General features: G+C 37.1%; 1 protein-coding gene across 4 annotated transcripts in view; it reads left to right on the top strand.

Moving 5' to 3' along the window:
• The window catches only part of CA10 (carbonic anhydrase 10), a 639,702-nt gene that overhangs the window by 71,883 nt on the left and 546,331 nt on the right, over window positions 1-21,488 (top strand). For all 4 annotated transcript variants that reach the window (XM_021067239.1, XM_021067240.1, XM_021067242.1 and 1 more), the window contains one exon: window positions 14,338-14,412. In XM_021067239.1, coding sequence (XP_020922898.1) covers window positions 14,338-14,412 — 75 coding nt within the window. The remainder of the gene's footprint in view (window positions 1-14,337; window positions 14,413-21,488) is intronic.

Genomic DNA, 21,488 nt, shown 5'->3' with positions numbered 1-21,488 from the left:
TAGATTGCTTTCGTTAGTGTGGCCATTTTAACAATGTTAATTCTTCTATCGAGCAGCATGTTATATCTTTCCATTTCTTTCAGTCCTCTTTAATTTCCTTGAATAATGTTTTACAGTTCTCAGTATATAATTCAACACCTTGGTCAGGTATTTATTTTTTGGGGTCTGATTTTAAAAGGTATTGTATTTTTATATTCCTTTTCTAATATTTCATTGTTAGCATAAAGAAATGCAACCAGTTTATGAAGGTTAATCTTGTAGCCTTCTACTTTGCTAAATTCATTGATCAGTTCAAGAGGTTTTTGTGTGAAGTCCTTAGGGTTTTCTATATATGGTGTCATGTCATCTTCATACAGTGATGATTTTCCCTCTTCTTGTCCAATTTGGATACTTTTATTTCTTTTGTTTGTCTGGCTGCTGTGGCCAGGACTTCCAATACTATGTTAAATAAAAGTGGTGAGAGTGGGCATTCTTGTCTTGTTCCAGATTTAGGCAGGAAGGCTTTCAGCTCCTTCTCTGTTGACTGTTATATTTGCTGTGGGTTTGTTGTAAATGGCTTTGATTATGTTAATGTATGTTCCCTCTACCCATTTATCATGAATGGATGTTGGACTTTGTCAAATGCTTTTTCTGCATCTGTCAAGATTAACTTGTGGTATTTTGACTTTTCTTTTGGTAATGTGGTATATGATGTTGCTTGATTTGTGTATGTTGAATCATTCTTGTGAACTTGGGATAAATCCCACTTGGTCATCGTATATGATATTTTTTATATGTTGCTGGATTCAGTTGGCTAAAATTTTTTTGTGAACTTTGGCATCTATATTCACCAAAGATATTGGCCTATAATTTTCTTTTTTGGTAGTATCTTTGGTTTTGATATTAGGGGGATGGTAGCTTCATAGAATGTCTTTGGGAGTGTTCCTTCTTCTTCAACCTTTTGGAAAAGTTTAAGAAGGATGGGTACAAGTTCTTCTTTGTATGTTTGGTAGAATTAACCTGTGAAGTAATCTGGTCTTGGAATTTTGCTTGTAGAGAGCATTATTATTATATATTCCATTTCATTTCTAGTAATCAGTCTATTCAGTTGATCTATTTCTTCTTGCTTTAGTTTTGGCAGGCTGTATGTCTCCAGACAGTTGTCCATTTCTTCTAGGTTGTCAAATTTGTTGGTGTATAATTGCTCATAGTATTCTCTTATGGTTTTATTATATTTCTGCAGTATCCATTGAGATTTTTCCTTTTTCATTTCTTATTTTGTTTATTGGGTTTCTTTTTCTCCTCTTCTTGGTGAATCTGGCCAGAGGTTTGTCAATTTTGTTTACCCTTTAAAGTAAGCTCTTTGTTTATTGATTTTTTTCTATTTTTGGAATCTATATTTAATTGATTTCCTCTCTGATCTTTATGATTTTCTTTCTTCTGCTGACTTCATGTTTTGTTTGTTCTTCTTTTTCTAATTCTTTTAGGTGGTGTGTTAAATTTTGATTTGAGATTTGTCTTCTTTTTTGAGGAAGCCCTTATTGCTATGAATTTCCTTCTAAGAACTGCTTTTGCTGCATGCCAGTGATTTTGAATGGTTGCAGTCTTTTTTTTTTTTTTTTTTTGCTTTTTAGGGCCGCACTAGAAGCATATGGAGGTTCCCAGGCTAGAGGTCAAATTGGAGCTGTAGCTGCCAGTCTGTGCCACAGCCACAGCAATGTGGGATCTGAGCTGCATCTGTGACATGCACCATAGCTCACAGCAACCCCAGATCCTTAATCCACTGAGCAAGGCCAGTGATTGGACCTGTGTCCTCGTAGATGCTAATCAGATTCGTTAACTGCTGAGCTATGATGGGAACTTCTGAATGGTTGTGTTTTCTTTATCATTTGTCTTGAGGTATTTTTTTATTTCAATTTTGGTTTCCCTAATGAGCCATTTTTTTTAGTAGCATTTTTCTTAGTCTCCATGTGGTCAGTTTTTTCTCATTTCTTTTCCTGTGGTTGATTTCTAGTTTCCTGACCTAATTGTCAGAGAAGATACTTGAAATAGTTTCTATACTCTGAAATTTGTTGAGATTAGTTTTGTGACATAGTGTGTGGTCAATCCTTGAGAGTGTTCCATGTGCACTTGAAAAGAATGTATACTCTAATTTTTTTGGATGTAATGTCCTGAAAATGTTAATTAAGTCTAAGTTTTCTATTGTGCCATTTAGGAGCTCTGTTGCCTTATTGATTTTCTATCTAGAGGATCTGTCCATTGATGTGAGTGCAGTGTCTCCTACTATTATTGTATTCCCATCAATTTCTCCTTTTATGTCTGTTAGTATTGGTTGTATGTATTTGGGTGCTCCTATGTTAGGAACATATATATATATATATATATATATATATATATATATATATATAAGGAAAATATCTTCTTCTTGAATGCATCCTTTTATCATTAAACAGTACCCTTCCTTCTCTTTCTTTATGGCCTTTGTTTTAAACTATTTTGTCTGACATGAGTATTGCAACTCCTGCATTCTTGTCTTTTCCTTTCTCATGAAATGTCTTTTCTATCCCCTCATTTTCAATTTACACGTGTCCTTTACTCTAATTTGAATATCTTGTAGGCAACATATTGTAGCCTCTTATTTTTTTATCCAGTGTGCCACTCTGTGTCTTTTGATTGGAGCATTCAGTCCATTGACATTTAAGGTAATTATTGATAAATATGTATTTATTGCCATGTTAAACCTAATTTCTCTGTGGATTCCATGTTTCTCCTTTGTTCCTTTCTTTTTTTTTTTTTTTTTTGGGTTGGATGATTTCCTGTCATTTTATGCTTGTGTCCTTTATTCAAAATTTTTTTTAATGTATTATTTAGTTTTGCTGTGTGGTGACATGTTTTACAAGTATATTAACCCCTTCTATATCTGCTTGCTTTATCCTTATAATCATAAGTTTGAACACACAGAAAAAAAGTCTAGATTTTATTTTCCTTCCCCACATTTTATGTCCTCCTTTAGCATCTTCTTGTTTATCCTTTTGCTGTTCCTTGTGTTTATCATCACTTTTACAATAGATTTTTTTCCTTTTAGTTTTGTGTACTCTCTTATTTAAATGATGACTTTCCAATTGTGATTTCCTCCATCCTATTTTTTCTTACTTCTTTTTTACTTAGAGGAACCCTTTCAGAATTTCTTTTAGAATGGGTTTAGTATTGCTGAACTCTTTCAGTTTTTGTTCATTGGAGAAATTCTTTATTTATCCTCTTTTAAATGATATTCTTGCAGGGTAGAGTATTCTAAGCTGCAAGTTTTTCCCTTTTAGAAATTTGAATATATCTTTCCAATCTCTTCTGGCTTGTAGTGTTTCTGTAGAGAAATCAGCTGGTAGCCTTATGGGAATTTCCTTATAAGCAATGCTTTTTTTTTTTTCTCTTGCTGACTTTAGAATCCTCTCTTTATCTTTAACTTTTGCCATTTTTATTATATGTCTTTGTGTGTGCTCTTTTGGTTCAACTTGTTTGGGCCCTCTGTGCTTCCTGTATCTTGATATCTGTACCCTTTACATTTAGTAAGTTTTCAGCCATAATTTCTTCAAATACATTTTATATCCACTTTTCTTTTTCTTCTCCATCTGGAATCCCTATTATGCATAGATTGGCCTGCTTTATATTATACGACAAATATTTCATATTGCTTTCATGTTTTTTTTCAATTTGGTTTTCTGTCTGCTGTCCTGATTGGGTAACTTCCATTATTCTATCTTCTAAGTCACTAAGTTATTCTTCTGCCTTATTCATTTTACTCTTCAGTGCCTTCAATTCAGCTTGCATATCTACAAATGAATTTTCTAATTTTTCTTGGTTCCTCCTTATATGTTCTAGTTCCTTTCCAAAGTAATCTGCATTACTGTTTATATCTGTTCTTAATTCCTTCATATTTGCCCTTAATTCCTTCAGTATCTTTACTCTTTACTTTTGAACTCAGTGTCTGTTAGACTACAGAGGTCTGTTTCATTTTTTTGCTACTTCAGGTGAGTTCTCCTGTTCTTTTAACTGGGAATGATTCCTGAGTGTGTTCATTTTGCTTATACATTTTTTTTTTATTCTGTGAGTTTAGGGATATCAACTACTACTTATATGCAAGAGTGCCCCTGTGTATTTTGTAGGGTTTTATTACTTGTTTTTGGCATGGAAGTTTGGATATTTGCTCTTACCTTAGTTTGAGCAGGCTGTTATCCCATTGATAGGGTGCTGCATGTTCTTCCAGGGATATGGAGGTAGTAGATAGGACTAATAGTACCTGGTTTCTGGGCTCTTAACAATAGCAAGGACCTGTGGGAAGATGGCACAGATTGCTCCTCATTGCAGGGCACTGAGAAGTGGTAGTGGCCCTCAGGCAGGTTTAGGTGGTGCCTGGAGCATTTGGCAGTGGCAGTGGCAGGGTGTGTGCATTCCCAGGGGAGTAAGAGCAGCAATGGGTGGTGCTTGGTTTCCTTGCCCTCCTCTGTTCTGCACTCTGAGGTGACTGGGTCCACAAGTGGTGCCTAGTCATGGACCCCTAGTGGTGGGCCATGCTTACCTCTTGTGTCAGAGATAACTCCAGTGGTTTGTCCCCACACCTCTAGACCACACAAAAAGCTCAATCCCACTTAGGCAGTGCAGGAAGTGCCACTACCCCTAGCTGGCTCAAGTGAGGGCATCACAGGCACAAGAAGTGCTTTGCTACCCATAGTCCCACCCTCCGAGTGTCCTCATGTGTGCAGAGAAAGAAATCCCTCTGGCAGTCTGCCCCTCCTCCTCTTAAGCTCCCAATCAATGGCACCTTGCTTCTCCTATGGGCCCAGACCTCCTCTCGGGTTCCCTTTGGCTGTGATGCTCCACTTCTCAGCCCTGCTCCCTAGCTCCCTCAGGCTGTCTCCCCACAGCCAACACTAGTCCTCACCTTGTAACTGACCTCTGGACCCCGAGTCTCAGTGCCCAGCTCCCCTGCCAAACATCTCAGGCTGTGTGTCCAGGGGTGGTGGTACCAATGGTATTTTGGCTCTCTCTCTGCTTTTCTCTTCTCAGTCCAGCTACTGTGGTTTTCTCTGCAGCTCTGAGGTCCCTCCATCTCAGCTGATCTCCCCATCATTAGGTGGCTTCCCAAGGTGTGGGTTCCTTTGCTCTTTCTCAGCTCCATCTCAGGAGTGCTTGTCCTATACTGATTCCTTTCTTTCTCTCTCTCTTTCTTTCTTTCTTTTTCTCTTGTTCTACCCAGTTATGTGGAGGATTTCTTGCTCTTCTTTTGAGGCTTAAGGTCTTCTGCTAGTGTTCAGTAGGTGTTCTGTGCAAATCATTCTCATGTAGATTTTTTTTGATATATTTGTAGGAGAAGGTGAGTGCCATGTCTTACTTCTCTGCCATCTTGATCCCACCTCCCATCTTCGAGACATAGAGTATACTTTTTATAGCAGGTAAACTAGCATTATCATCACTAGCATTATCTTAACTAATATATTGAATAAACATTAACCTCAAATATGTTAAAGATGCCTTTTCTTTCTCATTGAACTGTGAACCTCTCTAAAATAGAAACCTGGAATGAGTAGTCAAATACGTTGAGTACATTTAAGTATTATTTTTTTTATTGGATTTGATTGAATTGAATAAAGTTGAATTGGATTGAAATGAAATAAATTGTACATAAAATGGTAAGAAACTTACTCCAGAGGTGATAAAGCTTTCTTCCAGCTGTAAAGAATATGGAAGTTTTCAAGGAGAAGGTGGCTTTTGAGCTGATACTTGAAGAATTGAATTACTTTGGATAAGCTGCAGAAAAATGATGTTGCAGGAAAAATAAATAGCACGGGCAAATGACACATAAATAAGAGAAGACAGGTTAGTCTAACTAGGACATAGGGTCAGTCAGTGGAAAAATGTTTAAATTTACTTCAGTTAAGAAGTATTTATTTGATACTTGTTCTGTCAGGATGACAAATCTATGAAAGATAATTTAAGAAAATAGTATATGCACTAAGGCAGAAGTGTATAATAAATTCTATGAAAACACAGAGAAATGACAGTCACAGGAAACTGGAGTGAGTTTTGAAAACAGTTAGATTAACCACATTCTACCAGAACATTGAAAGCCTCACTTGCCTGTCATTGTGTAACCAACAGGGAGCCATTATTGTGGAAATCCTTGAATGTCGATCAATGAGTTTGGATATTTTTCTGTAAGAGGTTGAAAGTCATCATATAATTTTGAAGGGGTAATGAAATACATGAGAAAAGCAGTGCTTTAGGAAGAGGAATCTTAATAATGGGGTAGATGGGAGGACAGCAGCAGGTGGCATGGAGACAAGGAGTCCTGTTATTAGGCATCTGTAATTGCCCATTTAAATAATTATCGAGGACCTCTGTCTAGGTAATATAAATGTATAGGAAATAATGGATTAGAGCTAAAGCAAGTAGAACCAATGTCTTAATTCCTTGCGTATTGGAGGTGAATGTGTATCATTTGGATTAGTGTCAGCTGTGAGTGACTGAAAATACCAATGAAAGTTTATTTCTCTCTTCTAAATATAGGCATTCCAGCTCTGCCTATTGGAAATGAGGCTTTTGCTTTATATTTTAAGATAGCAACTTGAACCCTTGCCATCATGTCTATGCTCTAACATCCTGGAGGAGATGAGAGGAGGCATAGAGTTTCCCTTTAATATTTCTTGGATGTCCTATACACATTAGCCAGGATTTGGTCACGTATCCATACCTAGCTAGAGAGATAGGCAAATGCAGTCTTTGTTCTGAGAAGTCAATGTGTTTTACTAAAAACCAAGGCTTTCTTGTTAAGAAAGAAGAGGGAAATGGATTATTCACACTGTCTTCGCCTCAAGGGCAAAAGACAATTGTTGTGATCATGTAGTCCAGGAAAATAGCAATACCTCAGTGGACTTCTAAAAATGTTGGATTAAACTGGAACTAAAAATCCAGGGGAGGAATATAAAATTTTGAGTCAACTTCATTGAAATAATAGCAGAGATAGAAAGAATGAACAAATTTTTTTTGCAGCTACAACTCTCCAGATAATTCAAATTTCAAGCTTTTCTTTTTTTGTCTTTGTTACTTAAATAATTGCTCATCTGCACAACTCAGATGTGTTCATGATTCCCTGTCTCTACCACTTATAAAGTATGTAATACCATCTGTCATGTAGTGCATGATTAGTAAATACTGAGATCAGAAACTGAAAGGACAAAAAGATGTTGAACTGATAGTTTATGAAAAAAATAAATTAATTAATAAAACCATCTGGCCTTTGCCTAAGAGTTTCATCTGACCTTATGTCCCACCATGCTAATTGATTCCAGTGAGTCATTTTTGTCTGCTTTTCCTGTAGCGTTATTGGGCATTGGGCTTTATTACCAAGTAGCACAGGTTGAATTAGTTGTTTTTCTTTTCAAGTCTCATGTTCTGTTCCCACAGGTTTCTTGGCAACTATGCTTTCAGCGGAAAATGTCATGAGTGTCATCAGGGGCTTTCTAACTCTCCCTGGGTCAGGCAGGGTTATCTTTTTTCTCCCATGAGTTAGCTCAGAATCTAGAGGAGGGATTCTTCAGGCCATTTTTTTTTTTAATTTCAACCAGTTTCAAGTAAAATTCTACCATAGCTTCTGATTTTGTTTTCTGAGCAATTTTCTACTTTTTAATCTTTTGCCAGATTCCCTTTCTGCTTTTTGGTTGCACCCCACATCCCCCAAACTCACCACTACTAACATCAAATAATAAAAGTAGTGGATGTTGTGTAGTGAGCACAAAGTATTATCTTTTTTTTTGTTTGTTTTTTTAACCATGCCCACAGCATGTGGAAGTTCCTAGGCAGGGACAGAATCTGAGTCACAGCTGTGACCTGAGCCATTGCAGAGACATCACCAAACCCTAACCACTAGGCCACCAGGGAACTCCAGTATTGTCTTATATAAATTAGCATGTTTAGTCCTTCAAGGCAGTTATTCCCAATTTTCAGATAAGGACATTGAGGTTATTTGTGTTTCTTTTTTGTTTTTTTTTTAATTTGAGCATTTGAAAGAGGATATTGTTTGTTCTAAGTGACATAAAATCTAGTAATATGTTTGGTATTAAATTACAGATTGCTGGGAGTTCCCGTCGTGGCGCAGTGGTTAACGAATCCGACTAGGAACCATGAGGTTGCGGGTTCGGTCCCTGCCCTTGCTCAGTGGGTTAACGATCCAGCGTTGCCGTGAGCTGTGGTGTAGGTTGCAGACGCGGCTCAGATCCTGCGTTGCTGTGGCTCTGGCGTAGGCCGGTGGCTACAGCTCCGATTCAACCCCTAGCCTGGGAACCTCCATATGCCGTCGGAGCGGCCCAAGAAATAGCAACAACAACAACAACAAAAACAAAAAAGACAAAAGACAAAAAAAAAAAAAATTACAGATTGCTGTATATTTTCCTTTATTTCACAGTACCTCAAAAGGCACCAACGTTTTTTCTTGTTTCCTTTCCTTTTTTGACTTAGCCTTGCTGAGTTCAAGCTTAAGAGATATGAAGAGATTTTAGTCTCATTCAAAGCTATTAGTCATGATTGCAAGTTTCAAGTGAAATGAGATTAATATCACAATTGACTAACTTGTTGAGTTTTGAAATTATCAGTTTCAAAAAGGTTATCAATTGTGATTTAAAAGTAGATTCACTATATCTATAACCTTTCAAGTATTCTGAATATAACACATGCATTCTCATCATTGCTGTGATTTATGGGAGGCTAGGTGAATCTGAGCATGGAGTTTAACTTTTGGGATCTGAAGTTTCATCCACTTTAAAACATGAATAGACTCTACTACAAAATTGATCTATAATATTTATGGAAAATACATCTATTCCTGATTTCAATATGATAAATAATAGTAAAAAATAGTGAAATACAAAATGTGTTCTGACTTTGATGAACTGTTCATTTCATGAATTTGTGATGGAAGAGAATCACTCATTTGAAAGAGTTACAGATCTTATTAACTGCCTATTTGTCAGAAGTCAAAATTATTTTTAAACGTACTAGCATTATTATATTATTATTTATTTGTCTTGAGGTTAGTCTAATATTTTGCTTTAAAAATAACCGCTTACATAACTATGGCAGTACAAATTACTTTACATTTTTCATGAAGTAACTTAAAAAATACACTTACGCCTTGTTCTTTGACCCTGATTTTGGCACACTATGCTAAAGAAAGGGTCTAAAAGAGGGAGAGCAAGGGATGCTCTGGAAGTGAAAAAGTTAGTTGCAGAATTCAAACAATCAAATGTCCAATAGGAAGGGAATAAGTGGGAAATTGCGGCATGTTAACTAAAAGGACTGTAATGTGCACATTAAAAATGAGAATGGTGAAAACAACTCAGGACGTAATTCTTGGTGAAAGAAGCAGAAAACAAAATTATGGCTACAGTATTAAATTTATACAGATTAAGGCTGATCTTTTTAATCCCTTTTCTTTTGTGTTCTACTATTATTATTTTAGTTACATAATTCCTAAAATCTAAGAATTATTTATCATTAAACTTATTTTAGGGAAAAAGTGGAGAGGAATCTGAAGGGTGGGTATTCCTATAAAACTTGTGAATAGCATTTCTAAACGGCACTTTACATGTCTTTCTCCCTTCGTAGATTTATTAAAAAAATATTCGTTAAGCACTACCCATTGCACTATTATATGGTACATTATTGTAGACAAGGCACAACATTTACCCTTGAGATAATTTTAATTTATTTAGGGAGAAAGGGCTGTAGGGACATTACAAATTTAAAATGTATGAAGAAATTGTTGCAGCCATGAGAAGACTAAGGAGACATGATAGTTAAATGAAATGTGGGATCTTGGATGAGACCCTGGAATAGAAAAAAGGACATTAGGTTCATGTAGTAATGAAGGATGTTCATGATAAAGGAGATGGGTTTGGAGTATATATGGGCACTCTCTGTACTATCTTTGTAATTTTTCTATAAATCTAAAATTATTATAAAATAAGTGTGGTGGGGAGGGATGGAGAGAGAGAGAGGGAAATAAATATAGAAAAGAATGGCATGGGACTACTATTTTCTCTCCTGTTTCTTTTTTTCTCCAACTTTAGTAGCCTCTATCTCTCAATCTGATTTTGGATTTTCCTCCTCTGTTTAGTCTCTAAGTATTGAACATCCAAGAACTCAATTCTGTGTCCCTTTTGGTCTCTGTATATATATTTCCATTTTCCTCTCGGAGATCTCTTCTAAACTCAAGGTTTTATTTTTTTTTAATTTTTACTTCTATTTTTATTTTTTGTCCTTTGTCTTTTTTAGGGCCACACTCTTGGCATATGGAGGTTCTCAGACTAGGGGTCTAATCGGAGCTGCAGCCACTGGCCTACACCACAGCCACAGCAACGCCAGATCAAGCTGCATCTGCGACCTACACCACAGCTCATGGCAACACTGGATCCTTAACCCACTAAGTGAGGCCAAGGATCAAACCCGCAACCTTATGGTTCCTAGTCAGATTTGTTTTTACTGCACCATGACAGGAACTCCAAAACTCAAGGTTTTAAATATCATTTATATGAGGAAGGGTGATATATATATATATATATATTTTTTTTAATCTCTCTTCAGAACTCATTTTATATCCAACTGCCTACTTAACATCTCCCCATAAATGCTCACTAGCATCTCAAACAGTACTCTTCACTTCACATTTCAAAGCTACTCCTCCCCCAGTCTCTCTTCCTTGTCATCTCAGTAACTGTGAACATCTAGTCTCTCAGGTCAATAATGGTGGAAGTTGTCCTTGATCTACGGTCTTCAAATTTCCTCATTCAACTCATCAGCAAGTCCTAGTCACTCTTCCTCTAAAATATATAGGAACTATAAATATATGTATACATTTTATAAAATATGCATTAATTATATAGAGTCCATCCTTTTCTATTTTCACCAACACTATGCTAGTTGAAGCCACCATCATCTTTCTCCTGGGTTCTACCTAAATTATCAGTTCTTTCTTGAACTTTTTTTCCGCATATATCTGCTATATTTCACTCATAAGGACACTTACATTTCTGGAAGAAGCCACTCCTGCCTGGCTTCATAGGATCTTTTAATCCACCTGAAATATTATCATCACTGATTTTGATGAGGTTGGATTTTTTTGTCATTTAAATCTCAGCTAAATGTCAAAATCTCAAAGGCCATCACTGTTACACAATCTAATGTATATTTCCAATCACTCTCTATTACCTCACCTTCTTTAATTATAATGCAGAGTACTTTTTTCTATCTAATATTCTTCTTATAGTTTAATTCAATTTGTTTGCTTTTTTTGTCTCCTTCTAGTAGAATGTAAGTTCTTGGAAAATAGGAATTCTGTATTTTTGATGCTTAGAACACTGCCTGACAATCACAGGTACTCAATAAATGTTTGCTGAATTAACGAAAGTAACAAATAAGGAATGGACACTAATGTTCTAAAATTCAGGGAGATGAGGTGTTATAGTAGAGGAAAAATGATCTGAAGAAGTTTCTTGAAAAGAGTGAGAATTGGTAAGATTTTGAGAATTGAGAATTGAGTAGGATTAGTCAATAAGTAGATAAAGAGGGAATATTCTGGGTTAAAAAAAGATAGAGCAAAGGTATGGAAAGAACAGTAAACATGGCATACTTGGGAACAGCAGGTGGATAGAAATTTCATAACGATTATGAGATCAGAATGAGTGGCAAATTCAAACTGCATAGATTCTAGAGTATCAGGCTCAGAATCAGAAATGTTAGGGACTTTCTGATGATATTCAACTCTAGCCACCTTTGAGCTTTTTAACTGTGAGCTTGTTCTAAGCCTTCTGAGTGAAAGTAATACCGGCTGCTCCACCACCAATTTCTTACTTTATTTTCCAATGCAAATGTAATTTTGATGTCAGATTTTTGGTTCTGTCCCAGTGTGTAAGGTGATCCCAGGTTATACCTATCTTCTGTGTTTGGAATGGGGACAGTCATTTTGTCACCGAGTTAGCCAGTACTATCCTTGATGATCTGAATATTCTGTCTAGTTTTTATATAAATTAGGGTCACATAGGGAGAAGGGATAGAAATGAGTTTCCTCCTCTCACAACCTGAGACAAAGTAAAGAATGGCTCAGGTATATATACTTCAGGTATGGTATTTCCCCCTATACTTTTAAATGAAACACATTGACCTAAATAAAAGAGTCTACTGTGACTGATTCCCCCAGCAGAGAAAAGCATTTTATTTGGAAAACAACTGTTAGGGCTCCTACTATCAAATTAAAACCAAGTAACCACAGCATCACATGTGCTGTTAAGTGCATTGTCCATATATTTGACTCCATTTTTCCTTGCCACCTGGCACAATTGTGCTGGCCCAGGACTTGGGAGCACATTTTTTGAAATGTGCATGCTTACAGTTTGGTGCATTTTGACTGATGGTGGAGTGTAGTTAAATAATCCCCTTTCCCCTGCTGGATACCTTAGTGAGGCTCCTTTGTTCTTTATTATACCATTTCCTTCCCTCCACACCAGAGGACTCTCAGTCATTGCTCTTTGAGTTTTGTTTTCCACTAAGTTGAGAGGCCACTATGATTTCCATGTAGAAGTGTTCTACAGTTGTGTTTTCGTAGAACCTAAGTATTTGATTTATTTAGTTCTGTCTTATAGTTAATGACAGGAATTTTCTTTTTAAAGTAGCTCACTCCTAAAACATTTAATTAGGAAGCAGAATTAGATGACAATAATTCTTTCTAGCTCTAAAACAGAATCAGCAAACTGCAGCCCACAGGCCAAGTCTGTCTGTGTTTGTAAATAAAATTTTCTTGGCACAGAGCCACACTCATTCATTTATATATTGCATGTGGCTGCTTTTGTGCTCCAATGACAGAGTTGAGTAGTTGGGACAGACAGCTTTCAAAGCATAAGTATTAACTATCTGAGCACTTGGAGAAAACTTTGTTAACTCCTATTCTAAGGCACTATACTTTTTAAAGTGTTATCCCTTTTCTATGCCTAAGTTTCTCCATCTGTATAAGAGAAAATGAATTCTCTCTCCAAATCCTAAGACTCGAGTTTTCTTTTGAAACTTACACATTCTCAAACTACCATAACAACCAAAAAAGAGAATAAAATTGAAATAGGGTTTCCTATCCAGGTTTCCTCATCTGGCACTGATGACAGATTTTATTGTCACAATTTTGATTAGATTACATGTCTTTCCCAGGGGCTGGTTACACATCAAGAAAAGAAATTCCAGCCCATAGACAAAGAGAAGCAGAGAAAACAGTGGAAGTTAACATGGCTTTCTGCTCACCTGTTTGCTCTTAGGAATTCTCTATCAGCTTTCTTCCACTCACTGGAAATCAGACATAAACAACAAAAAGATGATTATTAAGAATCTTGCTGGGAGATGTCAAAATGGAAATGCAGTACTTCTCTTGGTGCTCTCAGATATATTATAAAATAACTTTAAATAAGGTGCCTTTTAAATGTGCTGTCCTGCCTGCCTTTTCAAATTGCCAAACAGTATGAGGCCAGACTGGGCATACAAGGGCATTTGAAAATGTATTACATAAAATACCTTTATTTTCTTCAACTCTAGCCTGTACCTATCATATTTCATAATTGATGGGCATCAAATGGCCCTACTCAGGCTGATTGATTTTTACAGGGCGAATTTGGATCATTTACAATGCATGTCAAAGAAAGCTAACGAAAACTTGGCATTTCCATCATTATAACAGACTTTATTCAGATGGTCTGATTGTCTTGTTGCCTGCTAAAATCTTACATAATTCCACATCTTAATGGATGGAGATATTGAAGAAACAATTATTGGAGATAAAGAGAGAGCAAAGCGTTTGGCAAATTTCTTGATGGAACAGAGGCTTTCATTGATACTTTTGTCAGTTGCAACACTCGGTCATCCAGGGGCTTCTTTTTCCTTCTTTCTTTTAAATGATGTTTCTTGAATCGATAGTTCAGTCAGACTGATAGGTCTTCCCTATATGGAAGTGTGTATGTGTGTGTGCATGTGTGTGTAAGGGATGGGTAAAGAACTGAGGTGAGTCAGAGGTAGTAACAGGTGAGTTTAAATAGACTTAAATATATAATTACTGTCTGTTTAACTTCATTAGAAATATACTGAGTGTTTTTTATAAAACACTATAACAATTTCTTTACAAATTAATAATCTACTTGAAAATAAGAGGAAGAAGGTTGATGTTGCATTTTTTAGAAAAGGATTATTTTATGTATAGACCCTCTTCTTGCTTGTCAACCAAGACCCAGTACTTCTTGGTTATCTTCTTAGTTTCCTTTCTCTTTGTTTTTCCTTTAGCTCAACAGAATTCACCAAAAATCCATGAAGGCTGGTGGGCGTATAAGGAGGTGGTCCAGGGAAGCTTTGTCCCAGGTAAATGCACATTTATTTTTGTTACCTTATTTTTAAGAAAATAATTTGAATGAAATATAGTATTATTTCCCGAATTTTGCATTTGCTACATGGCATGGAATGTATTGCAAAAGGCACCATAGTCTGACTTACGTGTTACATGAATACTCCATCAAGAGAAAGTTTATTAAATGAGAGGTAATTTAACCAAGACCATGTTTTTCCATCTGAGCTTACATCTTAAGGTCTTTCCATCCACAGGTGGTTCTGTCTGGAGAGGGCAATGGAGGAGTCAGGATTGAAGTTCTCTATGCTGAAATTTGGCTAAGTGAGAAAGAGCCATTTTTTAATATTAATGAAACAGGAAGTCTGGAGAGTCTGACTGTGGCAATGAAGCTTTCTGGGATGCATGCTGTCACTGATGTCATTTCAGTAGCAGTTATGGTCAGAACCTAGCAGATTGAGCCAAACACCAGCTAAAAATAGCAGGTAGAGAGGATGCAGTTAATAAGAGGGATGGAGGAGAAATGAAGACACGTTAGTGCCAGAAGCATACTTCAGTTTCAGGGCAAAGTGGAGGGTCCTTGTTTTCCCCCTACTCTTATCCTTATCATAGTCTTCATCCTTCTGCTGCTTCAAGACTTTGTAGCACTTGTCTTGAAGTGCTGCATGAAAGGGCATGAATGTTAAAGAGAAGGAGGGAAGGGGAAGCAGGTGAGATTTCAAAGTATTTTTAACTGCTTGTGTGTGAGAGAGTGGGAAATAACTTCTCAAAAGGAGTCAATATGGGGCTCTAAATCAGGCACTTGAAAACAGAGGGCCCCAATTGTCAGTTGTGGACTTTGTGATATGGGGAAGAGCGGTGTTGCCAGGTCACCTGGTTCATTCTTGGCTGCTATGCCTTCTTTTCTGGTTTTTCTATAGAGTTCATTACATCACCTGTTCAGAGCTAAGCAAGTTGCCAAACCCCTGGGCATCACTTTTCTCATTTGTATTGTGAGACATAAATAGGTACTCTTGGAGTTTTTCAGTAGGAGGAAACCAGGCACAGTGAAGGAGAGTGGATGATCCAGAGAAAAGCCAGCTGACTGCCAAATAGTCTCATAAATTGTTATTATTAACTTGATAAATTTACAGTGGTACATTTAGGCCTTGGCCCAGTAGGCATAGAAACTGGGCTTGATTAATTCACCCAGAAATGATCAGGTTTCTGATCATACTCTTATAATAACTTAATTGGTACCTCTATGTTCATATGGCATGTTATAGATATGTGATATCCCTATCCAATGGATGGAAGGCTTGTTTGTTTGTTTGTTTGTTTTTTCTGGGAAATCTGCTTCTAATATTCAATATATCCCAGTATTTACATTTGTAATTATATTTTTGTGTTTTGTGATCATTAATTAGAGCGACAAAGGGCATTCTGCCAGGTTTTAATGTCTTGATAAATTAGCAATACCCTCTGTAGTGACTGAAATCTTCTTGAATAATACTGGATATATTCTGAGAAATTTTGCTTTTCTGCTCCAACGTTTTTCAATGTCTTCTCCCATTGACAACATTATTTCTTTACATGTACTCAAGGCCCTGTATTGAGTTGGTTTCTATTTCTAAAACAACTACAGGAAAAAAGTTTTATTTTTCCTTTATGTGTTGATTTAAACGAATTTAACTTTCCAGTTTTAAATGAGATAATATGTACAAAGCCTGCTACATGGGAAGCAATAGGGTGTGGAGTTCTGGGCATGGACTATGGAGTCAGATGGATTTGAAGTCAGTCTGTCTCTATGGCTTCCTTCTGGTAGAACTGTTATCAAGTTGCCTACTAACTCTTGGTGCCTCAGGTTTTTCATATGTTAGAATGGAGATAAAGACCAAATCAGCCTGATGAAGTTTTTTGATGATTAAATTAGATAAGGAAAGTGGTTCATGGTATGAGTCTGTACATATCAGTTGCTTTTGGCATTACTATCATTATTTTATCAGTAACAACATAACTGAATATTTGATACTTCTCTGAGAAAGGCAGAAAACTGTAAATTGGGAAATGTAATCATTCAAGTGAGTGTCTCTTAATATACAAGAACATGGAAGATGTTTAGTACATGTTCATTGAATTTGTAAGTTCAAAGATCTCCACACAGTGGCCATTGGAGAGGTTACTCCATCATCTTCTGGATTTAACAGTCCTAAAGCCCTATGGCTTCCTGATAAAGAAGACTAGTATCTGATGATCTCACTCTCTAAATTTTGGGGAATTCCAGCTTTCATAAAAGATGAGTCATGAGAATTTGTGAATTAAGTAAGTGGACCCAAGGCTCTAACATTTGACAGACTCCAGATGACCCACTTGATCTGAATTGGTGCTTAGGACAATGGTCCATTTTTCTCATATTATCATTACTGAATGTAAGATTAAAAGTGTTCTTTACTTTGCCACTGAGCCTTTTTTTTTTCAGAATATGGATGCATAAAAGAGAAGAGAACTTCATATGACTCAATTATTTGGATGAATTTTACTGTCCTAAAAGTTTTTATAAGAGTCCAGAAATAATTACCAGTTGGTGTAACAGTTGTGTATCTGTGACTTCAACAGAGCTTGTGGTGGATAGAAGTACATGGCACCTATCGCTATGGCAAACAAGGCTGATTTAACACTAGAATACCCCACTTTGGTCAGTTCAGTAGTACTTAAGGAATAACCACCTGATACTAAGCACCATGGATGGAACTGTTGTTAAAAAGCTAATTGGGTAGTTCCCATTGTGGCTTAGTGGGTTAAGAACCCCACACTGTGTCTGTGAGGATTTGATCCCTGGCTCAGTGGGTTCAGGATCCGGCATTCCTGCAAGCTGTGGCATAGGTTGATTTGGCTCAAATCCAGTATTGGCATGGCTGCAGCTCCAATTCAACCCCTAGCCCAGGAAATTCCATATGCTATCAGTGTGACTGTGAAAACAAAAGGAAAAGAAAGGAAAAAAAGAGCTAAATGATATGTGATTCTTATATAAATAAACCCAGAGTCTAAAGGGAAATATAAGCCATCAACCCATAATGTAGTATCAGGGCTTTCATAGGGTTGGTTTATAGAACATGTAAAGGAAGCCATAAGGGTTGGATTTGGTAAATCCTGGTGTTTACTATACTGTATTATTTACTGCTCCAATCTACCTCTTCATCCAACAGCACCCGTAACCATAGTCTGCCTTAAAGTCTTACACCCAGAGCCCCGATTTTGTTTGAGTGTTTACCCTCCATGCTGCCATATTCCCCTAGCCCCAGGAAATTACTCTTGGCTAATATATACACAATCAGTTACTTTTTAGACAGTGATTGATTTAGACATCATGATGGTTAATACTTAAAAAATATTTTGGCTTCACCCACAGTTGTCTGAGCCAGGGAATGAATCCACACCACAGCAGTGACCCAAGCCACTGCAGTAACAACATTGTATCCTTAACCCACTGTACCGCTAGAGAACTCCCATGATGATTAATTCTATGTGTCAACTTGTCTGGTCCATAGTACTCAGATATTTGATCAAATATTCTAGATGTTTCTGTAAAGATATTTTTTAGATGAGATTAACAATTGCGTTAGTAGACTTTGAGTAAAACAAATTACTCTATATAATGTTGGTAAGCCTCATCCAATCAGTTGCAGGCCTTAAGAAGCAAAAACTGAGGGAAATCGTGCTTGCAGACGTTTTTTTCCCTTGAGCTACAATATCAACTGGGGATCCAGCCTGTTGGCCTACTTTGAAATTTTCAGGTTTTTTAGTCTCCACAGACAGTCATGCGAGCCAGTTCCTTAAAAATTATTTTTGTCTCTGTGTGCACACACACAGGCACACACACACATACATGCTCTCAAACTATTGGTCATATTTCTCTGGAAAACCTTGGTAAATATACTCATATAGATATAAACATATGATAAACAGTTCTATCCATGGGTTGAGAGGGTAAGTCTGCTGAACAAACTCAGGAAAAAAAGCAACACTAAAAAATGTAGAACAGGAAGCTGGAAAGAACCCAGGTCTTTTATGGCCCACTTTAGCATTGAATTAACCATGGAACTGACTAAGCGTTTTTTTCTTAAGTGAGATAATAAAACATCTTATTATTGGAGGCACTTGAGTCAGGATTTCTGTTACTTGCAGCCCAAAGCATTCTTTTAGATTAACATTTCTCAGTAGACTCCACTCTTAAAGAGCAAACAGAAAATTTCACCTCTTTGGAATCCAGAGAAGAAGCAGTAATTTGAAGGGAGCCTGGGTTAAATCCATCTACTGATCTTGGAGAGTCTCGAGAGGCAACAGGCAACTGGAGCTTACCCTGGGGACATAAACACTGATGGCAGTCATTGTGAGGAGCTCATTCTACCACAAGGACACTGGTCCTGGCAAGCAACATTTTGAAATCTTCCCTCTACCTTAGGGAAGCATGAGTAGGGTGGCTGTCTTAAGACTCTCTGAGCCCACGTCCACATCCATTTCAGGACCTGGCCCTTACACCAGAGAGCCCAGGACCCAGCCTTGCACACCAGTTACATTAAATCTGAGCCCAGCCTTACTAACCAGTGGGAAGGCATCAACTCTGGGAACCTCAAGGCCCTGCAACCAGAGGACTCACCCGCAACATTTGGTCTGCTCTACCAGACACTTTGTGACATGGACCTGTCCACCAGTGAATGGTAGCCTCCTCACAGAACAGGGCTGCCAACCAACCAGATTGGGGGCCAATCACACCTACCAGACTGCCAACAGTAGTCAGCCTACCATTACAGAAAGACCCATGCAGCCCATATGCTCTAGGGCAAACCTAGATCATATACAAAAAGCCACATCACAGTTGGGAAATGTAACCAACCTTCCAAATACATAGAAATAAAAACAGCATGTTAAGTAAAATGGGGCAAAAGAAGAGTATACTCCAAATGTAAAACCAAAATAAAACCACAGAAGAACTAAGAAAAGTGAAGACAAACAATCTACCCAATAGAGAATTGAAGGTAATGATTATAAAGCTGCTCAAAGTACTTGAGAGAAGAGGGGGTGAGCAGAGAAGTTGGAAGTTTTAACAAAAATAAAATGTAAAGAAGAAATAAATGAAATAGAAATGAAGAAAACCATAGAAAAGGTCAATGAAACTAAAACCTGATTCTTTGAAAAGATCAACAAACCCTTTGCCTGACTCATCAAGAAAAAAAGAAAAAGGACTCAAGTCAATAAAATTAGAAAGAAATAGAAGTTACAATGGACATTTCAGAAATACAAAGGATCGGAGTTCCCATTGTGGCTCAGTGGTTAACGAATCCAACTAGGAACCATGAGGTTGTGGGTTCGGTCCCTGCCCTTGCTCAGTGGGTTAAGGATCCCATGTTGCCATGAGATGTGGTGTAGGCCACAGACACAGCTCAGATCCCACATTGCTGTGGCTCTGGCATAGGCTGGCAGCTACAGCTCTGATTAAACCCCTAGCCTGGGAACCTCCATATGCCACGGGAGCAGCCCTAGAAAGGCAGAAAGTAAAAAAAAAAAAAAATGCAAAGGATGACAAGAGACTACTACAAGCAACTATATGCCAATAAAACATAACCTAGAAGAAATGGACAATTTTTTAGAAAAGTACAAACTTCCAAGACTAAACCAAGATGGAATAGAAAAGATGAATGGATAGTCACAAGTACTGAAACTGAAACTGCGATTAAAAAATGTCCAACAAACAAAAGTCCAAGACCAGATGGCTTCACAGGCAAATTCTATCAAACATTTAGAGAAGAGCTAACACCTATCCTTCCAAAAATTTGCAGAGGAAGGAAAACTCCCAAACTCATGCTATGAAGCCACCATCACCCTGATAACAAAGCCAGAAAAAAAGAAAATTATAGGCCAATATCACTGATGAACATAGATGCAAAAATCCTCAACAAAATGATAACAAACCAAATCCAGCAATATATTGTTGTACACCATGACCAAGTTTATCTTAGGGAGGCAAGGATTTTTTAATATCCACAAACCAATCAGTGTAATACACCACATTAACAAACGGAAGAATAAAAACCATATGATCCTATCAATAGATACAAAAAAAGCTTTTGATGAAACCCTACACCTATTTCTGATAAAACCCCTCCAGAAAGTGGGGATAGAGGGAACCTACCTCAACATAATGAAGGGCATATACATTACAAATCCACAGCTAACACAATTCACAATGTTGAAAAGCTGAAGGAATCTCTGCTAAGATTAGGAACAATACAAGGATGTCCACAATTGCCAATAGCATTCAACATAATTTTGGAGGTCCTAGCCACAGCAATCAGAGAAGACAAAGAAAAAAGATGAATCCACATTGGAAAGGAAGACATAAAACTATCACTGTTTATAGAAGACATGATTCTATACCTCGAAAATCCTAAAAATGCTACCTGAAAACTTAGAGCTCATCAATGAATTTGGTAAAGTTGCAGGACACAAAATTAATACACAGAAATCAATTGCATCTCTATATGCTAACAATGATATATCAGAAAACGAAATTAAGGAGACAGTCCCATTTATCATCTTATCAAGAAGAATAAAATACCTAGGAATAAACTACCTAAAGAGACAAAAACCTGTACTCTGGAAACTATAAGACACTGCTGAAAGAAATCAAGAATGACACAATTAGATGGAAAGACATACTATGCTCTTGGATTGGAAGAATTCAATATTATCAAAATGTCTGTACTACTCAAGGCAATCTATAGATTCAATGCAATACCTTTAAAATTACCAAGGGCATTTTTTCACAGAATGAGAACAAAATTTTTTATTTTTATTTATTTTTATTTAATTAATTAATTAATTTATTTACTGTCTTTTTGCCATTTCATGGGCCGCTCCCATGGCATATGGAGGTTCCCAGGCTAGGGGTCTAATCGGAGATGTAGCTGCTGTTCTATGCCAGAGCCACAGCAACATGGGATCTGAGCTGTGTCTGTGACATACACCACAGCTAACGGCAATGCCAGATCATTAACCCACTGAGCAAAGGCAGGGATCAAACCCACAACCTCATGGTTCCTAGTTGGATTTCTTA

Source organism: Sus scrofa, chromosome 12 (assembly GCF_000003025.6).
Source record: "Sus scrofa isolate TJ Tabasco breed Duroc chromosome 12, Sscrofa11.1, whole genome shotgun sequence".
In the NCBI taxonomy this organism is placed as follows: domain Eukaryota; kingdom Metazoa; phylum Chordata; class Mammalia; order Artiodactyla; family Suidae; genus Sus; species Sus scrofa.
The sequence above is the reverse complement of the archived record's forward strand: the minus strand, read 5'-3'. Positions and strand labels throughout refer to the sequence as shown.